Below are 25,971 nucleotides of genomic sequence, written 5' to 3' on the forward strand. Positions count from 1 at the left end.
CTCAGCTTCCCGCTTCCTGCCTCACTTCCGCCCTCGGAGCGAGGGAAGCCTTTCGTTCCGCCTCGCTCGTGGCAACGCTCAAACCGCTCCGGGTGGAAACGAACGAATGATTTTTTTTTTAAAAAAAAGCTCGCAGAGCGCCCCCTGCCGGCGCGGCTGCGGAAATGGCGACGTTCGCTGTTTCGATAACGGGCGCTCATTGCAAGTCGAGGGCGCTTTACAGGGAATTTACCGGTCACTTTCTTTCTTGCAAAACTTCGGGTTCGTGGTGCAGGTCGACACTGGTTGCGCAATCTGGTTTTGCCTGCATGCGATTGAATCCCACTCGCCAAAAACAGCAGCAGCCGGGAAGCGCTCAGAAACAGGTGCCGTGCGTTTTTTAAAGAGTACTGTTATTTATATTTATTTTACAGTTAAATACAATCAGAACAGAGCTCAAAAGCGGAGCAGTAGGCACCCTCTGGACACACACTCACCAACTGCAATACAGGCATGCTTTGAGTTATTCACTTGAAAGTGAGTTGACCACAACTTGGCCATGCATAGACATCAAACCCACCCATCCGCTCCCGCAAAGTGCAAATTCCTCCTCCATCTCTTCCTCCAAACTGCATGCCCATCCAGTGCATACTTTACAGATGAATTATCTGATGCAGTCTCTCCCGATCCTTTCCATTCATCCACTACGAGCAAATGTTTCCTCAGGTTCTTGGCTGGGTTTAGCAGCAGCATGCGTGTAAGATTAGGTAATCACAGGGTGCTCAGTCCTTAAGGCACGGTTTCTTAGGCAATTTAGATTTCATGTATCTCCTGCATATTTTTCTGATCATCCATGTGACGTCGTCCTCATCCACCGCCCCCCGATTTAATTCAGATTTTTCTGATCTGCGCAGAATGTGTCAAGTAAAAAATAAACACAAGATCACACGCTGTCCAGCTGTGGGCACAGCATTAGGCACTTTAGCCTCATGGTTGCCATCAATTTGAGTTGAATTAATTTTATAATGAAATGATTTTAGAATGTTGTACTGTTTTATTGTTGTTAGCCGAACTGAGCCCGGCTTCGGCTGGGGAAGGCGGGATATAAATAAAATGTATTATTATTATTATTATTATTATTAGGTGGGCATTGTGGTTCTTTAAATGTGTGCCAGCACATTATAAAATGGGCAGTGCTAAAAGGCTCTTTGGTTGGCAGCTTACACATAAAAGCGTTTGCTCCTCTACACTTTCTATCTCTATGTTCAACCTCCGAACCCTTTGCGTGCCGCTCTAGCCTTTCCCTGCGACATCTATGGTAAAGCCGCTGCGCTATCGAGCACAGAAACAGAGCAGTGAGAGGAAAGAGGAAGGCGGGTGCAACGCATGCGCGGTGCGCGCTGTTTACTCCTCTCCGGCGTGCGCTCGAGGCGCGGCGGTTGGCGGCTGCGGTGACGTCTTTGGCAGGCGCCAGCCGAGGCGGGCAAGAAGCGGAAAGTGGGCGGAGCCTCGGGAGGGAGGAGTAAGGGAAGAGGGGAAAAAGAGACACGAAGCAGGAGAGGCCCGGCCGGGATGCTCCTCGGAGGCGCCCACAGACCATGGCCCTCCGGAGGCCGCCGCCGCCGCCGCACGACAACGGGAGGCGAGGTACGCGGGCCGCTCGGCCGGCGGGGGTGCGAGGCCCTCGGCCGACTTGACCGCCGGGCGCCTGAGGGGGGAAAGGGAGGCCTTGGCTCCGCTGAGGGGCGACGCGGCCCTGAGGGAGAAGGGGCGGGGCAGAGAGGAGGCCACGCCCCGTCCCCCTCGCTCAGGAGGCAGGAGCCAATCGGAGGGGGCCGTTCCGGGGGTGGGCGGGGCGACGGGTGACGCTTCCTCCCCTCTCTTCTCAGAAGTGTCAGGCAGAAGTCGAACAGGTGAAGCAACTGCGACTCCCGCCATCTGGTTCCCTGTGTAGTTTATTTAATTATTTTTTGGGGGGAGGCAGATTATTCCAAAGCACTGCAGTGGGAGGCCCCTTGAATGGGGGTGGGAGCATAGCTGTCAACTTTCAGATTTGAAAATAAGGGATCAGCAGCCTCATAATAATAATAATAATAATAATAATAATAATAATAATTATAATTATAATTATAATTATTATTTATTATTTATACCCCGCCCATCTGGCTGGGCCTCCCCAGCCACTCTGGGCGGCTTCCATAAAAACCAAAAATACAGTAAAATATCACACGTTAAAAACTTCCCTGAACAGGGCTGCCTTAAGATGTCTTCTGAATGTCAGGTAGTTGTTTATCTCTTTGACATCTGCTGGAAGGGTGTTCCACAGGGCGGGCGCCACTACCGAGAAGGCCCTCTGCCTGGTTCCCTGTATCTTGGCTTCTCGCAATGAGGGAACCGCCAGAAGGCCCTCGGTGCTGGACCTCAGTGTCCGGGCAGAACGATGGGGGTGGAGACGCTCCTTCAGGTATGTCCTGGAGACAGTCTACGGGATATATAACAATCCGGGAGAGCAGCAGGAAGCGGCGCTGAAATAAGGGAATTTCCCGCAAAAAAAGGGAAGGTTGACAGCTATGGGTGGGAGGAAGCTGCTTTCCCCCTGCCCCACGGCAGTGCTGAGACAGGTGGGTGTTCAAACCATTTCGCTTCCAGTGCAAAAGTGAAGTAGGTGGGGCGGGCTTCCCTCAGGAGGGTTAGGACCCATCCGCAGGGACACTGCAGAGAAGGTGTTCTCTCTCTTTCTGATATGCGCATACTTTCACTTAACAAATTTATAAAAAGGCAAAGGGACCCCTGACCATTAGGTCCTGTCGTGGACGACTCTGGGGTTGCGGCACTCATCTCGCTTTATTGGCCGAGGGAGCCGGCATACAGCTTCTGGGTCATGTGGCCAGCATGACTAAGCCGCTTCTGGTGAACCGGAGCAGCGCACGGAAACGCCGTTTACCTTCCCGCCGGAGCTGGACCTATTTATCGACTTGCACTTTGACGTGCTTTCGAACTGCTAGGTTGGCAGGAGCAGGGACCGAGCAACGGGAGCTCACCCCGTCACGGGGATTCGAACCACCAACCTTCTGATCAGCAAGTCCTAGGCTCTGTGGTTTAACCCACAGCGCCACCCGCGTCCCTTTAACAAAATTTAGGTACTGTTTTATTGTAAAACCTGTAAGCAGTTTACAAGAAGTGTTTGAATAAAAGCAAATAAAACATTTATAAATGATTAAAATTAGCAGTAAAAGAAATTGAAACACAGCTGCTGCCTGGCTGAGGGCTGGAAAGCTCTTGGTCTAGGAGCTAACCTTGAAGTGTGGAACCTCAAGCTCAGGAGCCAGGTGCAGCCGTTTCTACCTTTCATTCATTCATTTCATTTATTGGACTTATTAGACACTTGTCGCCCAAAGGTCTCCAAGCAACTTGCAGCAGAAAAAAGTTATCCAACATATAATACAATGGGACTTTCCCCAGGACACACACCCTTCACCAGCCCTGCTTTGCAGCCTCCTTTTTGTCTGGCTAGAATGTGCTGTTAAACTCTGATTGAGAGGGACATGCATAGAAAAAGCTTGCTGTACAAAAGCAAAATTAGCATTCTTTGCTGCACCTACATTTGCTTCTGGCCCCACTTACCACTGCACTAGAAGCAATGTGGCCCTCATAAGGAAAAATATCTCACACCTAACAGAATTATTCCTTTTAGGCAGATAAGTTTTTAGCCACCCTCCTGCATGTATGCAATCCATTTCACTGTTGCCTGTGCCACTGCGGGGCTTCTTTTGGGGGAGAAACAGTCCTTTATTCCACTCATACTTCTTCACTAAAGTCATGTGTGTGCAAAACAGAATTGTCTCGGCTACTGCCGTCCTTGGGAACCAGAGCACTGAGGACCTTCCATTCCTCTGTCATGACACCTGTGCAAATTAGCAATAAGGAGGATAGAGTGAAAGAGAAAGAAACCAGGGTCAATTTTTATTTAGACTGTGAGTCAAGTAGAAAGAAATCCTTCTTCTGTTTGCTCGTCTTGCTTATTTTGGGATGATTTCTGTCAAGTGGCATGTAGCTTTCCAAGTTCCAACATTGTGTTCTGTAGAAACTGAGCACTCATGAAATTTCCTGCCAAAACAATCCTCTGTATGTGGCTGGAAACGCAGAAGAGTTACACACTGCATAGCAAAGTTTTTAAGGCACTGTTGCAAACTGCAGGGGGTTGTGTAATTGGGGGTGTGTGTGAGGGTTTTTGGTGCCCTCCTTTTGGGTCATTTGTTGTCTTGCAAAACTATCCAGAGTGACAAGTTGCCTTGCCAAGTTAGAGCCCTTCAAATCAGCTCCCATCTGAATTCTAAGAGTGGGTGTTAAGGATGCAAATTGCACAAACAGAGTCTTATGAAAGAGGCTTTTAAATGCAAACTGGTCATGCTTCCACATATTTGGCTCCCTGAGGTTGTTGCTGCTCCGCACCCCCCACTGTCCTTCTTGCACTGGAGAAGTATATGAACATAAAATAAAGCAGCTGATTATCACCAGCTTTTTCTGGTGGCTCTGGTCCAGATGTGTAGCAGTGTTCACAATGAAACCGCAAAAGGTTTAGAACTTTGGGGGCTTGTTGTATTGTGCCCAATGCATTTAGCCTGCTGCTTTGCATAACAGTCACATATCTTTAAAAGGTTATACTGGATCATGTGCTTGCGTTGTGCTTGCCTTATTACTGCTGGCAGCCCAGCCAGATGGGTGGGGTATAAATAATAAAATTATTATTATTATTAACCTTTGCATTAAAAACAAATCGGCTGGTTTTTAGCAACAGTCAAGTACCAAGTGCTACTGACGCAGGTGTTGCTTAGTTTGTGATTCAGTGGAATGAGGTTACGTGTCTGTGTTGGTGTGAAGAAAGCTTTCTGTGATGCAACACTTTCTGATGTGATTCTGTTGAGCTGGAGACTGACGGTCAGATCTTTTGAGTGTACAATACCAAATTGTGTACAATACTAAACTGAAAGGAAAAAAGTGTCCTATGTGGCAATTGAGCAGTTCTGTCTTTCAGAGCATTAAGCTAAAGATTCCATAAATGAAACAGCAGAGTGTCAGCCAAGAGGTCACAAAGTTACTAGCCTGCGATATTTGCATTGGCCCATCTGATGTTTGTTGTGTCACCATTGCCTTTTGGTCAACTATTTGGTTTCTTCTTAAACAAGTTTATTAACTACACTGTAGAAAACACCCTGCTGATTTGGTGGGTTGGCCAGTGTGATCTAGCGCCCCACTTTCCCCATCTTGTAAACAAATTACTGTCCTCTTTTAAGGCCACAATCATTAGCAGGCGAAACTGCTATTAAGGCTGGTTTGAATTTGATTTTTGTTTTTCTCACAGACTGTGATTCCAAGAAAAAAAGGAAAGAAGCAGAGATCTACCAGGCCCTGAGCAGCGAGCCTGTGGATGTTGCTGCACTCAGGCGCATGGCTATCAGCGAAGGGGGGCTTCTGATGGATGAGATTCGCTGCAGGGTGTGGCCAAAGCTGCTTAATGTGAACACAGAGGACCTGCCACCTCCGCCAGGTGAAGCCACATAACTCTTGCAATCTGGGGAAAGACTCTGGGAACCTTTGAGCTTGAGTGTGGGGTTAATTACTCAGACAAAGAACAGTTTGCATTTTGGTTTTACAGTATTTATTTTTTTATGTAATTGGAGAGCTGTCTTCCATTAACATGGCTTTTAGTATTCACACAGAGTTGTTCTGTGGCTTCACCCTCTTGCATATTTAATGCTATTAAAACGCAGATCCAGGAATGGTTTAGAATAAAAATAAATAAATCCAGGAATCCAGTAAAACTCCTTTTAGCTGCAGCCCCCACAAATGGCAGCAAATCCATCTGGAAGTGCAGCTGGTGCTGTCTGGTGCAATTAGCAGGTGAAGAGAAGCCTGTTCAGATGGCATTGCAATATGTGCTACCCTTAAGACTGATGTTTCCCTGGTGCTCAGAACCTGTGTTGTTAGTGTCCCATTGCATAGATCAAACCATGTTTTGAACATTGATGAGTACTTGTTAACAGGTATTCAGTTTCAGTTTTTATGGTTGTATTAAACACACTTCCCTCCATAGTTCCTTGGGGCTAGTCCTCCTTTTGTGACTACTGTGGATTTGTGACACTCTTCTATCCCTCCTAGGTGAGGAACTCCGGGAGGACAACAAAGATTACCAGCAAGTGTTGCTGGATGTGAGGCGATCTCTCCGACGCTTTCCTCCAGGTACAAGAAGCACTCTCTACTTCCAGCTGTGGGGTCTCTGCAGAAATCCCTTGGGTTGAAAGTAGAGATGACAGAGAATTTCATTTGGCCTGCATTTCTAGTGAAATGACCTAATTTACACCTCCCACACTTATATGCAGATTGGAGCACAATCATCCTTTGGGATTTCACACTTCTCTGATTTTCTTGGCTCAGGAAAAAAAAAGTATTTATGAAATGTATGCATTGACATAGTATTTTGCAGCAAAACGTACATTGAAATATTAATTTAGTTATAGATTTCCACACATATTTTGCTTTAAGAAATTCACAGGTAAATGTGGAAATGGGACAGAACAGATTTAGGAATAAATACATGGAAAGTTGGCATGAGCTGGGAATAGACTGAACCATCTACCCCTAGTAGAAAACCATGATGCCTGAACTAGTTTAAGTTGATAGCTTAGACATGCTGCTTGCGATATTGTTGCCCTAGCAACACCCCAGTGGCCCAGAATAAGTGAGTCTTGAGGGAGGTCCTCTGTTTCTTTATCTGCGCTTGTGTTTTCACTCCCCACCAATGGGTGATGCTGCTGTATGCTTCCTTTAGCTGTTGCTTGCCTCAGACCATGGTACTCTTCAGCCTGAAGTGAAAGAGCTGGTGACTCTTAATGTGCTAAGCTGAGTCACTTTGCCAGCAGATCCAGTTCAGAGAGAACTTCTCCGTGCAGAGAGAAGCTGATTAGCTGCTTTCTCTGTGCAAAGGTCAGAGGGGGCAGGGCTTCTGTTGAGGTAGGGGATTAGCTGTGGGAGGAGCTTGTCAGAGCTTGTAGGGCAGCGGCTGAAGAAGGAACAAAAAGGGTTTTCTTGTGTGAGTTTCTTGTGGCTGATTAGCTGCTTTCTCTGTGCAAAGGTCAGAGGGGGCAGGGCTTCTGTTGAGGTAGGGGATTAGCTGTGGGAGGAGCTTGTCAGAGCTTGTAGGGCAGCGGCAGTTTGATCCATCTTTTAGATTTAGGGGAGCTAGTCTCAAACGTTTGTTGGGGGAGATAGAGGTTTATTTGGGGGGATTTATTTGTCCTGTCTTCACGCTTTTTGTGATGGAGGACCGCTGTAGTCACCCCCAACGACACCTTCTCAAGATGGAGGGTGAGGGAACAGCTGCAGTCGCCTGTGGTTCCTGCGCAATGTTTGCCATCTTGCCAAAGGTTGCAGGCAGCTTTACCTGCAGCAATTGCATGTTGATTGCCCTCTTAAAAGACAAAGTCCAGCAACTGGAGGAACGTGTAGCTACGCTCCAAAGAATTAGAGAGCTGGAGCTCTTCTTGGAAGCAACAGAGCACACCGTCTCCACCAAGGAGGAGACAGGGGACTCCCCTGAGAAGGAGGCTAGTTCACCAACACAGGAGCCAGATATATGGAGAAACGTGACTCAAAGAAGTAGGAGGCCCAGGGTTCGCTCTGATTGTTTAGAAATACGCAATCGCTTTGAGGTCCTTTCCCCTAGCATGGAAGACGAAGAGCAGACTCCATTTGAGGATCTCTCCCTCATTACAGTCGATCAGGTATATGAAGACGAGCAGCAAAGGCAGTCTTCAGGGAATGTGCAGGCGACCTTGGAACGGACAGCTCACGGAAGAACCCCGACCAGACCTAAGAGGAGGCGTGTAGTGGTGATAGGGGATTCCCTACTGAGGGGAACAGAAGCAGTGATCTGTGGGCCTGACAAGATGTCTCGGGAAGTGTGCTGTCTCCCCGGGGCTAAGATCCAAGATGTAACTGAACGACTGCAAGGAATCATAAAACCCACTGACAAATACCCCTTCCTCTTGGTTCATGTGGGAACCAATGACACTGCAAGCAATAGCCTCCAGAAGATCAAAAGAGATTACGAGGCTCTGGGCAGGAAATTGAAGCAATTAAATGCACAAATTGTCATCTCATCTGTCCTCCCAGTTGAACGACGTGGCCCAGGGAGAGAGGGAAAAATAGTGGAAGTGAACAACTGGCTTCGCAAATGGTGTAAACAGGAACGGTTTGGATTCTTAGATCACGGAATGCAGTTTCTTGAAGATGGACTTCTGGCAAGCGATGGGCTGCACCTCACAACGGTTGGTAGGAATGTTTTTGCAAAAAATCTCAGAAACCTCATCAGGAGGGCTTTAAACTGACTAATGTGGGGGAGGGAGACAGTGCTCCTGAAGGTAGGAGTCTATCAATTGATGAAGATGATCATCCAAATGTCATAGACCGAATGGAGCAAACAGCACGCAGACCTAGTGGTGGGAGGAAAAAATCCTTAAATAAGAGACACGGGGGAATGATTAATGGACTTCAATGTCTGTACACTAATGCGCAAAGTATGGGAAATAAACAAGATGAGCTTGAGCTCTTGGTACAGCAAACTAAATATGACATAATAGGCATCACTGAAACCTGGTGGGATAAGTCCCACGATTGGAATGTAATAATGGAGGGATACAATCTATTTCAGAGAAACAGACCAGACAAGAAAGGAGGAGGAGTGGCGTTATATGTCAGGGATGTGTATACCTGTGAAGAGATCCAAGATTTAGAACCTCAAAGCCAAAGTGAGAGCATTTGGGTCAAAATTAAGGGAGAGAAGAATAACAGTGACCTCATTGTGGGAGTTTACTATAGATCCCCAAGCCAAACGGAGGACATAGATGATGCCTTCCTGGAACAGATGGCCAAGCATGCAAAAGGAAGGGAGATAGTAGTAATGGGGGACTTCAATTACCCGGATATTTGTTGGATGTCAAACTCAGCCAAGAGCATAAGGTCAAACAGATTCCTCACTGGCCTTGCAGACAACTTCATTGTCCAGAAAGTGGGAGAAGCTACAAGAGGAACAGCCATTTTAGATCTGGTCCTAACCAATGTTGATGACCTGGTTAGTGGGGTAGAAGTGGAAGGATCATTAGGCGCGAGTGATCATGCTCTTCTGAAGTTTACTATACAGCGGAAAGGAGCAGCCAAGCATACTAGGACTCAATTTCTCGACTTTAAGAAAGCCGACTTCATAAAACTTAGGGAAGTGCTGGGTGAGATCCCATGGACAGTAATACTAAAAGGAAAGGGAGTTCATGATGGCTGGGAGTTTGTTAAGAGGGAGATAGTAAAAGCACAACTTCAGGCAATACCAATGAGACGGAAACATGGAAGGTGCCTAAAGAAGCCAGGGTGGCTATCTAAAGAACTTTTAACTGAGTTAAGATTAAAAAAGGATGTGTACAAAAAATGGAAAAGGGGGGAAACCACCAAAGAGGAATTCAAACAAATAGCCAGCACGTGTAGACACAAAGTCAGAAAAGCTAAAGCACAGAATGAACTCAGGCTTGCTAGAGAGGTTAAAAGCAACAAAAAAGGCTTTTATGGGTATGTTCGTAGCAAAAGGAAGAACAAAGAAACAGTGGGGTCACTCAGAGGAGAAGATGGTGAAATGCAAACAGGGGACACAGAAAGGGCTGAACTCCTCAATGCCTTCTTTGCCTCAGTCTTCTCCGATAAAGAAAACAATGCCCGACCTGAAGAATTTGGAGCAAATGATTCAGCAGAGGAAACACAGCCCAGAATAACTAAGGAGATAGTACAAGAATACTTGGCTAGTCTAGATGTATTCAAGTCTCCAGGGCCAGATGAACTGCATCCAAGAGTATTAAAAGAACTGGCAGATGTGATTTCAGAACCACTGGCAGTCATCTTTGAGAATTCCTGGAGAACAGGCGAAGTCCCGGCAGACTGGAGGAGGGCAAATGTTGTCCCTATTTTCAAAAAGGGGAAAAGAGAGGACCCAAATAATTACCGCCCAGTCAGTCTGACATCAATACCAGGGAAGATTCTGGAGCAGATCATTAAGCAAACAGTCTGTGAGCACCTGGAAAGGAATGCTGTGATCACCAATAGTCAGCATGGATTTCTGAAAAATAAGTCATGTCAGACTAACCTGATCTCGTTTTTTGACAGAATTACAAGCCTGGTAGATGAAGGGAACGCAGTGGATGTAGCCTACCTTGATTTCAGCAAGGCATTTGACAAGGTGCCCCATGATATTCTTGTAAAGAAGCTGGTAAAATGCGGTCTTGACTATGCTACCACTCAGTGGATTTGTAACTGGCTGACTGACCGAACCCAAAGGGTGCTCATCAATGGTTCCTCTTCATCCTGGAGAAGAGTGACTAGTGGGGTGCCACAGGGTTCTGTCTTGGGCCCGGTCTTATTCAACATCTTTATCAACGACTTGGATGATGGACTCAAGGGCATCCTGATCAAATTTGCAGATGACACCAAACTGGGAGGGGTGGCTAACACCCCAGAGGACAGGAACACACTTCAAAACGACCTTGACAGATTAGAGAACTGGGCCAAAACAAACAAGATGAATTTTAACAGGGAGAAATGTAAAGTATTGCACTTGGGCAAAAAAAATGAGAGGCACAAATACAAGATGGGTGACACCTGGCTTGAGAGCACTACATGTGAAAAGGATCTAGGAGTCTTGGTTGACCACAAACTTGACATGAGCCAACAGTGTGACGCGGCAGCTAAAAAAGCCAATGCAATTCTGGGCTGCATCAATAGGAGTATAGCATCTAGATCAAGGGAAGTAATAGTGCCACTGTATTCTGCTCTGGTCAGACCTCACCTGGAGTACTGTGTCCAGTTCTGGGCACCACAGTTCAAGAAGGACATTGACAAACTGGAACGTGTCCAGAGGAGGGCAACCAAAATGGTCAAAGGCCTGGAAACGATGCCTTATGAGGAACGGCTAAGGGAGCTGGGCATGTTTAGCCTGGAGAAGAGGAGGTTAAGGGGTGATATGATAGCCATGTTCAAATATATAAAAGGATGTCACATAGAGGAGGGAGAAAGGTTGTTTTCTGCTGCTCCAGAGAAGCGGACACGGAGCAATGGATCCAAACTACAAGAAAGAAGATTCCACCTAAACATTAGGAAGAACTTCCTGACAGTAAGAGCTGTTCGACAGTGGAATTTGCTGCCAAGGAGTGTGGTGGAGTCTCCTTCTTTGGAGGTCTTTAAGCAGAGGCTTGACAACCATATGTCAGGAGTGCTCTGATGGTGTTTCCTGCTTGGCAGGGGGTTGGACTCGATGGCCCTTGTGGTCTCTTCCAACTCTATGATTCTATGATTCTATGATTCTATTCTAAGCTTCCTCTTCTGTTTGCCACTGGCAATCCTGCTGGTATTTCATTGTGCAGGAAAGGGTCCTGTGTACTACCAGAGGGTGCTCATGTTTGCAGAATATCAACCCAGTATATTTGTAGCTGGAAAGTTTGGAGCCTAACTGCACAAGTGTAAACTACTCCCTTCTCTTGCACTGGAACAATTAGCCAATTGAAGGGTGTTGCGTTTTAAACTGTCTCAAGCCAGCTAAACACATGAAAATATGGCCTTGCCTTGTGCCAAGTAATGTCATAGGTCCATCTAGCCTGGGTCCTGACTGTCTTTGGCGGCAGCTCTTCAAGATCACAGCAGGATCTTTTCCCCCCAAGTCCTGCTGCCGCCTAAGTTCCTGAAGATGCAGCTGAAGGAACCAAATACTGAGTCTCCCTCTGAGCACCAGTGATATTTTGATATTCAATGAAGCTGCGAGACTTGTGATTAAAATAAGAGATAAATTGCCTGGGAAATTATCGGATTTATTGCTTGAACCAAGGGATGCCCACCTTCAGATAGAGATGCTGTAAAACTGCTATTACCAGGTTTCCTTGCAGGGATACAGTGACTGGCTAACTGCTTTATGCTTGTAGTGCAGACTTACTGAGCTTCTGCTATTGAGTTTGGCCATGCGGGACTGCACACTGTATGCACAAGAAAGTAATGGGGCTGAGGAGATAATTAACCCCTGTTGTTAAATCCAGGAATCCCTTAATGATTCTGCCTTTGGATCTATGTGTCTTCAGCTGGCAGGAGACAAGAGAGACAGGCAGCTGAAGTAACTCGTGTCACTGAGATGCAGGATGTTGTCAGGTGGATGTTCTCAACTGCCAACTCTCTGAACCCTTCTTGTTGCTTGCCCTGCAGGGATGCCAGATGAGCAGAGGGAGGGGCTGCAGGAAGAGCTGATTGACAGCATCCTGCAGGTCTTGCAGCGCAACCCACAGCTTCACTACTACCAAGGCTACCACGACATCGTGGTCACGTTTCTACTTGTGGTTGGAGAGAGATTGGCAACGGCCCTCGTGGAAAAGCTTTCAACCCATCACCTCAGGTACTCTTGTCTGCATTAGAGAGCACCCCTGGACTGCGGAGCCGGAAAGGAGTCATGGAGCAGGCTCCCGGGTTGCTGCGCAGTGGCGAATTCACATGGTGACCCACCTGGGTTCCAGGAATAGGTTAGCGGTGGCTGTTAGGTCCCTGCCGCAGAATGGTGCCTCTGCCTTTAACAAGGAGTGAGCCAGGAAGAAAAGTCCACACAGTGAAAACGAGGATGCTCAAGTTGCTCCTTGAGAGCCAGTGTGGTGTAGTGGTTAAGAGCGGTAGTCACGTAATCTGGGGAACTGGGTTCGCTTCCCCGCTCCTCCACATGCAGCTGCTGGGTGACCTTGGGCTTGTCACACTTCTTTGAAGTCTCTCAGCCCCACTCACCTCACAGAGTGTTTGTTGTGGGGGAGGAAGGGAAAGGAGAATGTTAGCCGCTTTGAGACTCCTTAAGGGGAGTGAAAGGCGGAATATCAAATCCAAACTCTTCTTCTTCTTCTTCTTACCTTGGAACCCCCAGATCTCCAACTTTCTCTCTCTGAGCCGGGGGTCTGCAACCTTTTTCATGGGCCGGTCCACTCTCCTTCAGACCTTGGGGGGGGGGGCGGACTATATTTTTGGGGGGGAAAGAAGAACTAATTCCAATGCCTCACAAATAACCCAGAGATGCATTTTAAATAAAAGCAGACATTCTACTCATGTAAAAACACGTTGATTCCCAGACCGTCTGCAGACCAGATTGAGAAGGCGATTGGGCCGGATGGGGCCGCATCCAGCCCATGGGCCTTAGTTTGCCTACCCCTGCTCTGAGCACATCCAACGGGATTTACATAGGAAGCTCCCTTATATTGAGTCAGACCATTGGTCTACCTAGCTTGGTGTTGCCTACATTGACTGGTAGCTGCTCTCTATGCTTTCAGGCAGGGAACATGCCCAGCCTTACCTGCAAACGCCAGGGATTGAACCTGGCACCTTTTTGCATGCAAAACATGTTCTCTAACACTAAGCTCTGGCCCTTTCCTGCCACAGTGGGTCTTAAAGCCTTTGTACTGTGCACCAGCCTCCCGCTAAGGGAGCTGGGGTTGGTTCTTGAGTGGAGCTGCCTAGTGCCTGTGTTCTTTCCACTTCCCGCTGTTTGGGTTTGCAGCCTCCCAACCTCCCAATGAGGGTTAAAAGGGACGGGGGTGGCACTGTGGTCTAAACCACAGAGCCTAGGGCTTGCCGATCAGAAGGTCAGCGGTTCAAATCCCCGTGACAGGGTGAGCTCCCATTTCTCAGTTCCTTCTCCTGCCCACCTAGCAGTTTGAAAGCATGTCAAAGTGCAAGTAGATAAATAGGTACCACTCCGGCAGGAAGGTAAACGGCGTTTCCGTGCGCTGCTCTGGTTTGCCAGAAGCGGCTTAGTCTTGCTGGCCACATGACCCAGAAGCTGTCTGCAGACAAACGCCGGCTCCCTCAGCTTATGGAGTGAGATGAGCGAGCAACCCCAGAGTCGTCCACGACTGGACCTAATGGTACCTTTACCTTTAATGACGGTTAAACGTCCCCTACCTCCTGACTGTTAGCGTGCTCAGTTGGAGGAGGGACATGCAGACCCTTCTGAAGGGAGAAGTCCAATTCCCCTCCTCTCTGAACCACATTCTCTGCATGTCACCCAGGTTTATTAAAAAAATTAAAGGGTAGGTTTCAACATTGTGCTATTACAAACGTTCCATCTGTGCAAGCGTATTAGGTTGCCAGATGGAATGACTCTCCCTTCCCCCCGTTCTGGGGTTTCTGCCACCCACTCCAGGGCCAAAGGTAGAATGGGCAAGGAGAAGGAAGCCCCACTGTGCAAGCGAAAGCCCTTACATAGGGTTTCCACTGATGGGTTTGTTGGGTGAATCCCACCCAAAGATTCAACACCTCCTTCCTGCACTTCCACTGGGTTTCTGTAATAGAGATGGTTGAAACCCAGGTCTCCTTTGCTATAGACATTGCACCCTTCCTAGGACTGTGCTACCTAAAGCTCCCAGGAACTATTCTGCCCAGGAATCAGCATTGTGTTGCTTTTGCTGTTGCTTCTTGATGTAGATTAGAAAACGTTCTGCTGCACTTTGATAAGGCAGTGGTAGTTCTGCCCAACTCAGTGAAAAAGCGCAGTGGGGAAGGGACTGGATGGATTAAAATCTTCTGGGTAGAAGTAAGAGGACATAATCTATTCTGATCTTATTGTAACTGCAATACAAACAGAGTTGCAATACGCACAATAGAACAGTCTTAAAAGAGGACAAAGAAAAAATGTATTTCGCTGTACTGTGGGATGGCAGGTGCAGTTATAAGAGAGGCTGATGAATGCCTGATGCTTTGCTGCTGCTGTTTCCCAATTTCCATCCATTGTTATCTTGTTTGCAATGGGAGGGACTGGGCAGCTGTGAGAGTTAAGTATTCCAGTCCCAAACAAAAGCCAGGCCAGCCTCCTGCAGAGAAATCACTCTCACACCCTTTCTAAATACTAACTAGAAGTTGAGGCAAAGGTTGAAGGAGTGTGTTAAATCTACAGAGCCTGCTGGGAGAGAGGGTTGTGTTCCCCAGATTCTTCTCAGGACCAGCCCTTGCCAGACTTTCCTGAAGCTAGCTTTTGCAGAAACGTTAGTGGCTAGTGGCAATGGCCAGTGTCTAGATCCACAGTCTGCTTTCAGTCTGTGTCGAAGCAATTGTGGCATTCACAGTGCACCAAGCCGCTTGTGAACATAGTTTTCTCAAGAACATAAAGTGTGTTGTTGTTTTCCAAAAGCAAGCCATGACTTTGGACCCACGCCTTCAGGGTTTCTGCATGTTTTTCTGCTGGAGTCCTGGTGACTTTCCTTTTCTAAAATAGAAAAATTGGACCTGCATGGTCACTTGTGTTTCTCTGTTGCAACAGCCTCTCTTGTGTTCAAGTTTGTACACTTGCACGCCGTATACTGCGAGTGAGCCTCTGGTTGCTGGAACCAAAAAGTATCCCATCCCCATGAGCCAAAGCTATTCCCACTTCCCTGGGCATTTGGGTATCTCTTGGCTTCTGGTCTGCTTTGCACCGTTTGCTGTCTGTGATAAACAAGAGAGCGTTTGCTTCACGCTGCCTCATGCCTTGGCTGACCAGACCTGCTTTGCCTGGCAGGGATTTTATGGACCCGACAATGGATAACACCAAGCACATCTTAAACTACCTGATGCCCATTATAGACCAGGTGAATCCAGAATTGCACGACTTCATGCAGAGGTAGGTAGAAGTGCTGCACTTTCCTTTTTAAAAAAAATGCATGCAATTGAAGGTTAACTCTAGGAAGTCCTCCTTTACTGCTTCCTAGCATGGCTGAGCAGTGCCTTTTTCAGCACCCCTCTTGAGAAGCAAAACTTGGAGAATTTGGTGATGCAGTTAGTGGCTTCTAGGCCTTCTGTGTCCATATTCCTTTGTATTCTCCGAGAAATAGAATTGGAAGCGACCTTGAAGTGGGACATCCAAAAGCATTTCTGATAGGCAGACACCTGTTCAGTCTTGGCAACCTCCAAGGAAGAAGATGTTACAAGGCTCTTTTGATAGCTTGTCCCTCCCTGAATTGCTGCTGAATCCCATGCCATATCATGAGGAGAACAGCCATCCCAGATGCAACTTGCAACCGGGGGGGGGGGGGGAATGGTTGAGCAAACGGGATGCTTTACCTTGACCCTTTTGTTTCTTTGTTCCTCTTTTTTGCACAGAGCTGAAGTAGGGACCATTTTTGCTCTCAGCTGGCTGATCACCTGGTTTGGACACGTGCTGTCTGACTTCAGACACGTCGTGCGGTTGTACGACTTCTTCCTGGCATGCCACCCGCTAATGCCAATCTACTTTGCAGCAGTGGTAGGTGTCGCTCACTTCAGCAGTGGAACATGAACCAAATCAGGCTGTGCTTTTTGCTTCCCGCCCCCTTTAAAATGATTTAAGGTGCATAGAGCTGCAAGAGACAGCTTTGCTGCTTAGCGGCTGCTTTGCCTTCAGCATAGAGTTCCAGTTGCAAACCTTCCATCAAGAAAACAAGCTTGAGTCTGTAGCAGAGAGCATCTGCTTCTTCTCCTTGCGTTAAGCTATAACAATAATAATAATAATAATTTCTTATTTATACCCCACCCATCTGGCTGAGTCTCCCCAGCCACTCTGGGCGGCTCCCAGTCGAGTGTTAAAAACAATACAACGTTAAATATTAAAAACTTCCCTAAACAGGGCTGCCTTCAAATGTCTTTTAAGATTAGGATAGCTGCTTATTTCCTTCACATCTGAAGGGAGAGTGTTCCACAGGGTGGGCACCACTACCGAGAAGGCCCTCTGTCTGGTTCCCTGTAACCTCACTTCCCGCAGTGAGGGAACTGCCAGAAGGTCCTCAGCGCTGGATCAGCACCAACACTTTGAATTGTGCTCAGAAACGTACTGGGAGTCAATGTAGGTCTTTCAGGACCGGTGTTATGTGGTCTTGGCGGCCGCCCCCGGTCACCAGTCTAGCTGCTGCATTCTGGATTAGTTGCAGTTTCCGGGTCACCTTCAAAGGTAGCCCCATGTAGAGCGCATCACAGTAGTCCAAGTGGGAGATAACTAGAGCATATTATTATTATTATTATTATTATTATTATTATTATTATTACCATCATCATCATCAGTTTTGCTGTGCTTGGGCAGAGAAGTTTCACAGAAAAGGTTGCCAGCAGTCCATACCATAGGGATGGGAAATATTCTGCATGTTGGAGAGGAAGGCTGCTGTTTGTCAGAGGACAATGGATCATAAAGTCAGGGACGCGGGTGGCACTGTGGGTAAAAGCCTCAGCGCCTAGGGCTTGCCGATCGAAAGGTCGGCGGTTCGAATCCCCGCGGCGGGGTGCGCTCCCGTTGCTCGGTCCCAGCGCCTGCCAACCTAGCAGTTTGAAAGCACCCCCGGGTGCAAGTAGATAAATAGGGACCGCTTACTAGCGGGAAGGTAAACGGCGTTTCCGTGTGCAGCTCTGGCTCGCCAGAGCAGCGATGTCACGCTGGCCACGTGACCCGGAAGTGTCTGCGGACTGCGCTGGCCCCCCGGCCTATAGAGTGAGATGGGCGCACAACCCCAGAGTCTGGCAAGACTGGACCGTACGGGCAGGGGTACCTTTACCTTTTACCTATCCATAAAGTCAAGGGCGAGCTGCTGCTGTGGAGCCATGAGTGCTTGCGCTCTCTTTATCCTGGCAACTCTGACATGCAGCAGCAGCAGCAGCAGCAGCACGAGGGCTGCATCTGGTTGCCTGGAGGTAATTTTGACTTGCCACAGTTCATGGAATCATATAATTTTTGGAAGACACCCCAAGGGGCATCTAGTCCAACCCCCCTGCAATGCAGGAAAATTGTAAGGGAGACACGTGGACTGCGTTTCACTCGCTATTTCCAAAGAAACCAAACTACAAACGGGGGCATACCCAAAGGGTTTAGAGTGGAACCCTCCTTGCAGCACCCTTTGGCAGGGACCTTTTCCTTTTTTTAAAAAAAATGGAATTTTATTTACAACATAACATAAACCCCCCGCCTCCCCAATACAGAAATCCATCCTCATTAAACGTGAACATAACATACAATGAGCATAACATACAACAATACAGACAACCAAATAAAAGACTTCCTTTATCCTGTATCTGGCCTCCTTATTTACTTCTTATAAGCTGTTTCCTTTATGAATAATTATTAAGATTTTTCTAATTATAACTTAAATATCTACAAAGTCTCCTGCAGACATTAATCGAAACAAGTCCAGGTATGTATTTTAGGGCACAGTTTTGTGAAGTATTCTCTGCGTTTCCCCCATGCTTTTTGAAACTCTTGTCACATGAGATCACAGGTGGCAGGGACCTTTTGAACCTTTGGCGACGGTAGCCCTGTGACAGGGAAGTGTTGGTGCCGTGCGCCACCTAAGCTGAGTTATAATAATAATAATTTTTATTTAAACCCCGCCCTCCCCAGCCAAGGCCGGGCTCAGGGCGGCTAACAAGCAATAATAAAAACAAGTTGAATGAATACAACTTAAAAACAAGATTAAAATGCAACATTAAATATTGAAACATTAAAATACAGCCTCATCACAGGAGGAGAAAGGAAAAAGAGAAAAGAAAGAGGAGGAGGGAATCAAATTGGCTCCAAGCCAAAGGCCAGGCGGAACAACTCTGTCTTACAGGTGCTGCGGAAAGAAACCAGATCCTGCAGGGCCCTGGTCTCATGAGACAGAGCGTTCCACCAGGCCGGAGCCAGTGTTGAAAAGGCCCTGGCTCTGGTTGAAGCTAATCTAACTTCCTTAGGGCCCGGGACTTCTAGGGTGTGGCTATTTATGCACCTTGAGGCTCTCCATGGGGCAGACCGGGAGAGGTGGTCCCATAGTTACGAGGGTCCTAGGCCGTGAAGGGCTTGAAAGGTCAAAACCAGCACCTTAAGCCTGACCCTGTACTCCACCGGGAGCCAGTGCAGCTGGAAAAGCACTGGGTGAATATGCTCCCGTGGCAGAGACCCTGTGAGGAGCCTCACTGCAGCATTCTGCACCCGCTGGAGTTTCTGGGACAGCTTCAAGGGCAGCCCCGCGTAGAGCGAATTACAGCACTCAAGCCTGGAGGTGACCATCGCATGGATCACTGAGTTGCTGCTTGCTTCTCTGCAGATCGTGCTCCATCGCGCACCGGAGGTTCTCGCCTGCGAGTGTGACATGGCCTCCGTCCACCATCTTTTATCGCAGATCCCACAAGACCTTCCATACGAGACCCTGATCAGTCGAGCTGGAGACCTCTTCGTTCAGTTTCCACCATCGGAACTTGCCCGGGAGGCTGCTCAGCAGCAAGCCGAAAGGTGGGTAATGACGGCCTTTAGTTGGGGTGTTAGTGGAGATGTAGCACGGCATACTCCTCCTGGGGTCCCCACCCCCCCACCCTGCGCTCCGCTCTCACACGAGGCTCCTAGAAGCTGTCAGCATGCGACAGCGGCCACACCCCGGGAACGGCTTCGACTGGCCGGCTAAACCAGGTGAGGGTAGCGGGTGGATCTCAAACCCTCAATGAGTTAGGGACTTCCCCTGCATGTGAAGACAGGCTCTGGTGGATTGGGCGAGACCAGTCGTGGGTCCAGCAGTCAAAAAGGCAGTTTCTGCACATCCTGGCCACACTACCAGCAGTACTAAGGAATTCAGAAAGAAGCAGAGATTTCTCCTCCATGTGCCGAAAAGGCAACCCACTCTCTGCCTTTAAAACTTCAGTTTGAGGAAAAGTAGCTTGCCCTTCCAGCAGTTGAGTTTTCACTCGGTAGCTGCTTATGTCGTCTGCTGCAGCAGAAAAAAAGGAGCAAGAAACTCAAACAGCGGCCCTGAAAGATAAAGAGCGCGTGAGAGCTCCACTATCCTCTTCTGAGCATCTCAAATATCCGTTGTCCCTTTTGCCTGCTGTGTAAGATAAGGTCACTCAAGGTTTCTACAAGTGCCGTCTCCTGGCTCTGATAACAGCTGCAGGCTGGTTCGCCTGCTGGCTGTGGGTCTCAGAAGTTGCCTGTGTAGACAGAATGGGGCTGGCTGCTTGTTTCTAGGTATCCATGTGAGTTCAAGCAAGGTCATTTCAGGAGTTCAGGCAACTCTGATCTGCTCTTCCATTCCCTCGTCTGAGGTGGACTGATCCCTAGGAAGTGAGCTTCCTGCCCATATCCTTTTAAGAGAACCTAACCTGAGAATTTTAACTCCTGGTAAAGTTGCTAGTTTCCAAGATCCGGAAAACACAACTGACTTCAGGGGTGCTTTCCACATTTATTGTGATACCCTGAGCCAGTGTGGTGTAATGGTTAAGAATGGTAGACTCGTAATCTGGGGAACTGGGTTCGCGTCTCCGCTCCTCCACATGCAGCTGCTGGGTGACCTTGGGCTAGTCATACTTCTCTGAAGTCTCTCAGCCCCACTCACCTCACAGAGTGTTTGTTGTGGGGGAGGAAGGGAAAGGAGAATGTTAGCCGCTTTGAGACTCCTTTGGGTAGTGATAAAGCGGGATATCAAATCCAAACTCCTCCTCCTTCTTCTCCACAGCAGGAGAACCATATCCTGCCTGGCTGCTTGGAATGACGTGCCCTGCCTCTGTTTCCTTCTTCCCCTACAGGACGGCTGCTTCCACCTTCAAAGACTTTGAGCTGGCTTCGGCCCAGCAGCGGCCCGACACTGTTCTCCGGCAGCGCTTCAGAGAGCGGCTCCGCGCGGAGGAGCGGGCAAAGATGCTCTTGGCAACGAAACCAAGGACCAACCGCTTTGTGAAGCTGGCAGTCATGGGGCTGACGGTGGCGCTCGGCGCGGCAGCTTTGGCTGTGGTGAAGAGCGCGCTCGAGTGGGCACCCAAATTCGAACTCCAGATATTCCCCTGAGAGTCGAGGAGGAAGTTCCCAGCTTACCGTGTCCAGCTTGGTGCACCAGGCATAGGCAGCCATGTCTGCAGAAGGCAAATTGGGTTTTTGAAGCCCCTGCTCTCTTTCCTGCCCCCCTCCTGCAACCTGCCTTACTAATTCAAGCCACCCAGGCCTGGACCTGCAGTCATCCTGCTCTCACCTCCTCTTCGTCGTCCTCCCTGAGCACCCAGAGCCTCTGGGGAACCTCTTTCGGAACAAGGGAAGTGGCTGCCTTGGTTACTACAAGGCTAAAGAACCTCATTTTTTGCTGTGCTTCCTGCCCTGTTCATGGGCCTGTAGCCTGTGTAGCACTTGAGAGAACTTCCATTCTTCCCTCCGGGTCTTTGGCAAAATGGGAGAGGAAGAAACAGAAGAATATTTTCAGGGACGGTGCTGGTTCTGCAATATTAACTGAGATGGAGTGAGGGGAGATGAGTCTGGGCCCAGCCGTTCAGAGGTGTCCTCCCCTCCTTTCCCTCTCACCTATTTAGTTGCCTGCATTCCTAGATGTGGAACTGAAGAGGCAGTTTCCAACAAGTCAAAACACTGGGAATCTGCTTGTTTTTGCTTTTGAGGTCTGTAGCAGATTGACTCACGTTATCTCTCTCCACTGCGAAGCCTGCAGCAGGGGTTGCAAGCATATGAACATGTTTCATCTTGGAGACCATGTAGCTGTCACCCAGCCACCCCAGCACAGCTATTTCTCTCAGCCAGGCCCGAGTAGGAAATTCTGCATCTGGCGCATGAGGAGTTACTCCTTGAAACGTGGTCCATTATGGCTTTCAGAGTTATTTCTGTTGCTACCATCTTGCAAAATCAATAGCAGCAGTTTCCGTTAATGATCTTTCCGTTAAGGGAGAGATCTTCCTGTTGTGAAATTTCGCCCTGCTGCAGGACCAATGTATTTGATGTGGAAAGAAAAGTGCTTTAAAAGATCTGAGCCACTAACAGAAATGGACGTATTGTCATGCATGAAGGGTTTTCCAGAAACTGTCCACTCAATCCAAAGTCCCAGGCACTCCATAGATAAACCCCCATGCACCTCTACCTCCTTCCTCTGCTAATAAACCCTCACAAGTGTCCTTACCTAATTTACACAACTGAGTCCTTTTTCCCTGATGGCAATTATGTATTCAGTCACCTGTAAAACTACCTTCTCAGTCGGCCAAGCATTACTGTGGAGGGCGAAGGAAAGTCCAAACCAAGGACCCAACTGCTTGGTCAAACTGGCAGCCCTGAGGCTGATGGTAATGCTGCGTTCACCAACTTTGTCACGTTTGAGCAGACAGCAGAGCACTTGGGACCTGTGGCCTTTTGCTATCTGCTGCGATGAACTCATCCCAACAGCGACGGAAGCCCAGGTTGCTCCATCTACCCTGGAAGATGAGCAGACTTGGCCATTCAAAAGGAGCAGCTCCCAGAGGACGCCACAGTGCCTGGAGCCCTTAACGACATGGTAGAAAGGCCTAGAGCTAACGAGTGCATGCATTTGTTTTGCTTTAAAGAGTGCTGGATTCTGCTGTGCATTGGGATTTGCAGTCACCGGAAAGACAGGGGGCAGAATAACAGAGAGACCTCCTTTTCCCTGTTTTGCCTGCTGGGAGTATCCTCTCACCAAGCCGAGAACTGACCCCAGAAGGACACATTGCTGCCTCTCTATTTGGACTGTGCTTCCTGCGACCAAGTCATTCAGCTATTGGTGTCTTTTAGGGGGAAGCTTTTCTTCTCCAGTGGGGCAGTGCCGTTTAGCTTTGGTGGGAGGCAGATCAACCTGCCACCCATTGGTTGTGGGCCTTGTGGTATCAGGAAGCCGTGGGCGTGGGGATACCAGCATGTCCCACGAGCAACAGTGAAAAGCAGGGAGCTGAAAGTGTCATCTTAGTCCCCGGTAGCCAATGCAGTGCTCTCCAGATGTTAAACTACAGCTCCCATCATCCCTGAGGAAGTTGGGAGTGCAACACCTGAAACATCCACATTGGCTACGCCTTTCTCAGGTGGCCACAGTGTGGATCGTAGCGTTCCTCTGGAAGAGCAGGGGCTTGAATGATTGACACCTGCTGCAAGGGCTGGGGCTTTTCGTTACCGGATGGTGTGGGATGGAAGAAACACGTGAAGCATTATTTGACTAAGCACTTTATGAAAATCAAGGCTAAAAGAGGAAGACTTAGAAGGAGGCCTACCTGTCCCTTGTGGGTTTTCTTCTTGCCTTAGCAGGAAACGGTTTCCTAGCAGGTTCAGACACTTGCCATTTGAGGTGTATATGAGACCTGTGGAAGCTGCACCTGCAGCCTGAACGAGGCTGGATGCAGCCTTGGCCCGAAGCTGTTCCGTGTTATTCAGGCAGCAGAATGCAGAAAAAGGTTTAAGACAGGCACCCTCTTCCCTCTGCTCCTTGTGGCAATGATGGGCTGACTTCTGGTTTATTAAAATGGAAGAGTCATTTCCTCTCCCTCTCACATGAGCTACCACCAGATATAGATATGTATTAAAAACCCCAAATTTCAGCAGGTCTAGAATCTGCGGAAAAGAAACTTCGTGCAGCGGTGGCGAGGGGAAGATTTGTTTCATGATCAGCATTCACCAGCTTTTTAAGCTGAAAGCACACAAAACCAGCTGATTACAATTAGCAGAATCCGCTAGTAAAGTGAGACTGCAGCAGCTTTGAATGCTCTCATATGTGAGATAATATTCTCTGTGTGTTGAAAACTAGCCTGTCAGGGGAAAGGGTTCAGCCTTGTTTTTCCCCACCCCCCACACGTGCTTTTTTTCTGCCTGCGGGGAGGACATCACACCTCCTGAAGCCTGGAGTGATAACTGTAAGGCAAGCTTTGCCACTTGATTTAGCTGAAAGTATAAACTGACCCTTATTATCCCAGAGGGAAGAGCAGAACAAGTGAGCGCAAACACTTTGCTCTCCATTGACTGCAATGAAGGGAGAAACTCATGCATCAAGAATAAACCACATGGAAGACCATCATGTATGTGAAGCCACGGGAGGTGGGACTAACCTTTTATCTCCATCCTTTTAGCTGTGCAGAGACAAGAGTTAAGCCCCAGGCTGTCTCTTCCCTCTGATGTGCATTGCTGCAGGCTGGTGAATTTGACAGCCACATATCTCTGCCTTTGTGTCTCCTGCAAAGTCGCTGACTCTGCTTGCGGTAACTGTTGGAACTCATGCCGAAGCAGGTGGCCACCATGAATGCATTTGGTGACACGCTACAGTTCTGCCAGGTTCCCTAAAGCAGAGTGTCCCTTGGACTTTGGGGACTGAACCATTACTGTAGCCTGCCTGCTAACACTAGGAAACCACTGAGCAGCCTGTTGCATTTTGCAACTAGCCAGGCTTGTAGGGCAGCCTGCTGGTCTACGCAGTTGCAGACCAGTAGAAATACCCGGTGGTTTAAGTGACACCCAACTGGGCCACTTTGCATAGACTAGCAGGCTACCTTTGTTGGTGCTCCTTCACGACTCGTGCAGGCCTCGCTGTTGCCAACCCGCAATAGATACGGCAACAGGTGTGTCAAAAAAAATGAGCACTTTCTGAAGGGGAGAGGCAGCTGGAAGAAGAAACGGCTGCTGCCGTTACAGGCTGCAACGCCAGACGTCCTGGGTCAAAATCATGGCCAGGGAGATGCCCACCAACTCTAAGCCACCTTCCGTGGGGAAATTCTTTCCTCGTGCATAAGCGTTCTCTGATGAAGTTGCTACTCTGTATAAAGATTATACATATGTATGTAAAATGCAGATTTGTACAAGGCTTGTAATTGTGTAAAAAAATACCCCAACAACCAAATAAACACTATACCCACTTGCTAAACAGATGCGTTTGCAGCACTGCGTTTCCTCCTCTTCCCTGACCCACTTTGACTCGTTTTAGCTGCTTGCTAGTCTCTGGTATATGGGATGCGGGTGACGCTGTGGGTTAAACCACAGAGCCTAGGAGTTGCCGATCAGAAGGTCGGCGGTTTGAATCCCTGCAATGGGGTGCGCTCCCGTTGCTCGGTCCCTGCTCCTGCCAACCTAGCAGTTTGAAAGCACATCAAAGTGCAAGTAGATAAATAGGTACCACTCCGACGGGAAGGTAAACTGCGTTTCCGTGCACTGCTCTGGTTCGCCACAAGCGGCTTAGTCATGCTGGCCACATGACCCGGAAGCTGTACGCCGGCTCCCTTGGCCAGTAAAGCGAGATGAGCGCCGCAACCCCAGAGTCGTCCGCAACTGGACTTAACGGTCAGGGGTCCCTTTACCTTTACCATCTGGTATGTAATACCAGTTCCTGGGGAGAGCCCTGTTGTCCCCTCTGAGCTTCCTTTATGCATCTGTTCAGCCACTGCGAGAATTAGGGGAGTCTCCTTTGGCCTGATCCCACAGGCAGCGTTCTCCCAATGAGCTTGTTTGAAACGGCTTCTGCATGTGACGGAACAAGTCATCAGCTTTTCATGGGGTTGACCCCGTGATGTATAATAAGGCTGCCCTAAGCAGCAGCTGCTTTGAACAATCTCTGCCTGGAGGCAGGCCTACGTGGATTAGCCCTCCCTGCTTTTTTAAAAGTCTGCTATCCCTTTTCTAGCAGCAGCCGGTCAGATGCCTTAAATACTCCACCTTCAGTCAGCGGGATCCATCGCTTGTTTGACTCACATGATGTTTTAGAATTATTTCAGACAAGCAAAAGATTCTTCAGAGCTGGGAAAGCCGGAGAGAAAGATCTGGAATGGGATCATTTGCCCACACAAAGGTGGTCTTTCAAAAATAGCTATTTTAGAACAGTGCTGATAGCACTTCAGTTTTTATTTCCAGGTTTGCAGTCAAAGGTTTTTTAATTGCCCCAGACCAAACACTTACATAGCTGCGAGTCAGCAGATGCAAGACAAGGTTGACTGGTGGGTGCATTTTAACACCTTATCTCCTAGCAGTTTCTTATTTTATGGAACAAACAAATGAGAAAGGAAATACCCCAATTCCCCAAACCCGGAGCAAAAAGAAAACCTTTTGTGTTTGAAATCAACCCAGCCGCCTTCTTTTTTAATTTTGCACCTGCCTTAATTCTGCGCCCCCAGGACGGATGATAAGAATCCATTTTATGCTTTTATCAAGTCTGTGAACTGAGTTAGGCTGAAGGA

The 25,971-nt window shown here is 48.3% G+C and overlaps 1 protein-coding gene across 3 annotated transcripts; it reads left to right on the forward strand.

Moving 5' to 3' along the window:
• Nucleotides 1-91: 91 nt before the first annotated feature.
• Nucleotides 92-24,668, forward strand: TBC1D20 (TBC1 domain family member 20). 3 transcript variants are annotated; one of them, XM_053394629.1, is made up of 8 exons: nt 92-365; nt 5,342-5,527; nt 6,139-6,219; nt 12,262-12,448; nt 15,581-15,682; nt 16,162-16,303; nt 19,104-19,288; nt 20,572-24,668. In XM_053394629.1, the coding sequence occupies exons 1-8, from the start codon at nt 107-109 to the stop codon at nt 20,828-20,830; spliced, it is 1,401 nt and encodes a 466-aa protein (XP_053250604.1). In that variant the 5' UTR covers nt 92-106; the 3' UTR covers nt 20,831-24,668. The 3 variants fall into 3 exon arrangements, with proteins under 3 accessions (XP_053250604.1, XP_053250605.1, XP_053250606.1); XM_053394630.1 differs by having other exon boundaries at nt 19,179-19,288; XM_053394631.1 differs by lacking the exon at nt 92-365 and adding an exon at nt 1,440-1,626.
• Nucleotides 24,669-25,971: the final 1,303 nt, after the last annotated feature.

This window comes from Podarcis raffonei, chromosome 6 (genome assembly GCF_027172205.1).
Source record: "Podarcis raffonei isolate rPodRaf1 chromosome 6, rPodRaf1.pri, whole genome shotgun sequence".
In the NCBI taxonomy this organism is placed as follows: domain Eukaryota; kingdom Metazoa; phylum Chordata; class Lepidosauria; order Squamata; family Lacertidae; genus Podarcis; species Podarcis raffonei.

Coding starts and splice junctions, on each gene's coding strand:
- TBC1D20 (XM_053394629.1), top strand. CDS start 107: ATGATTTTTTTTTTAAAAAAAAGCTCGCAGAGCGCCCCCTGCCGGCGC. Junction 15,683..16,161: donor TTGCACGACTTCATGCAGAG/GTAGGTAGAAGT, acceptor TTTTTTGCACAG/AGCTGAAGTAGGGACCATTT. Junction 19,289..20,571: donor GCTCAGCAGCAAGCCGAAAG/GTGGGTAATGAC, acceptor CTTCCCCTACAG/GACGGCTGCTTCCACCTTCA.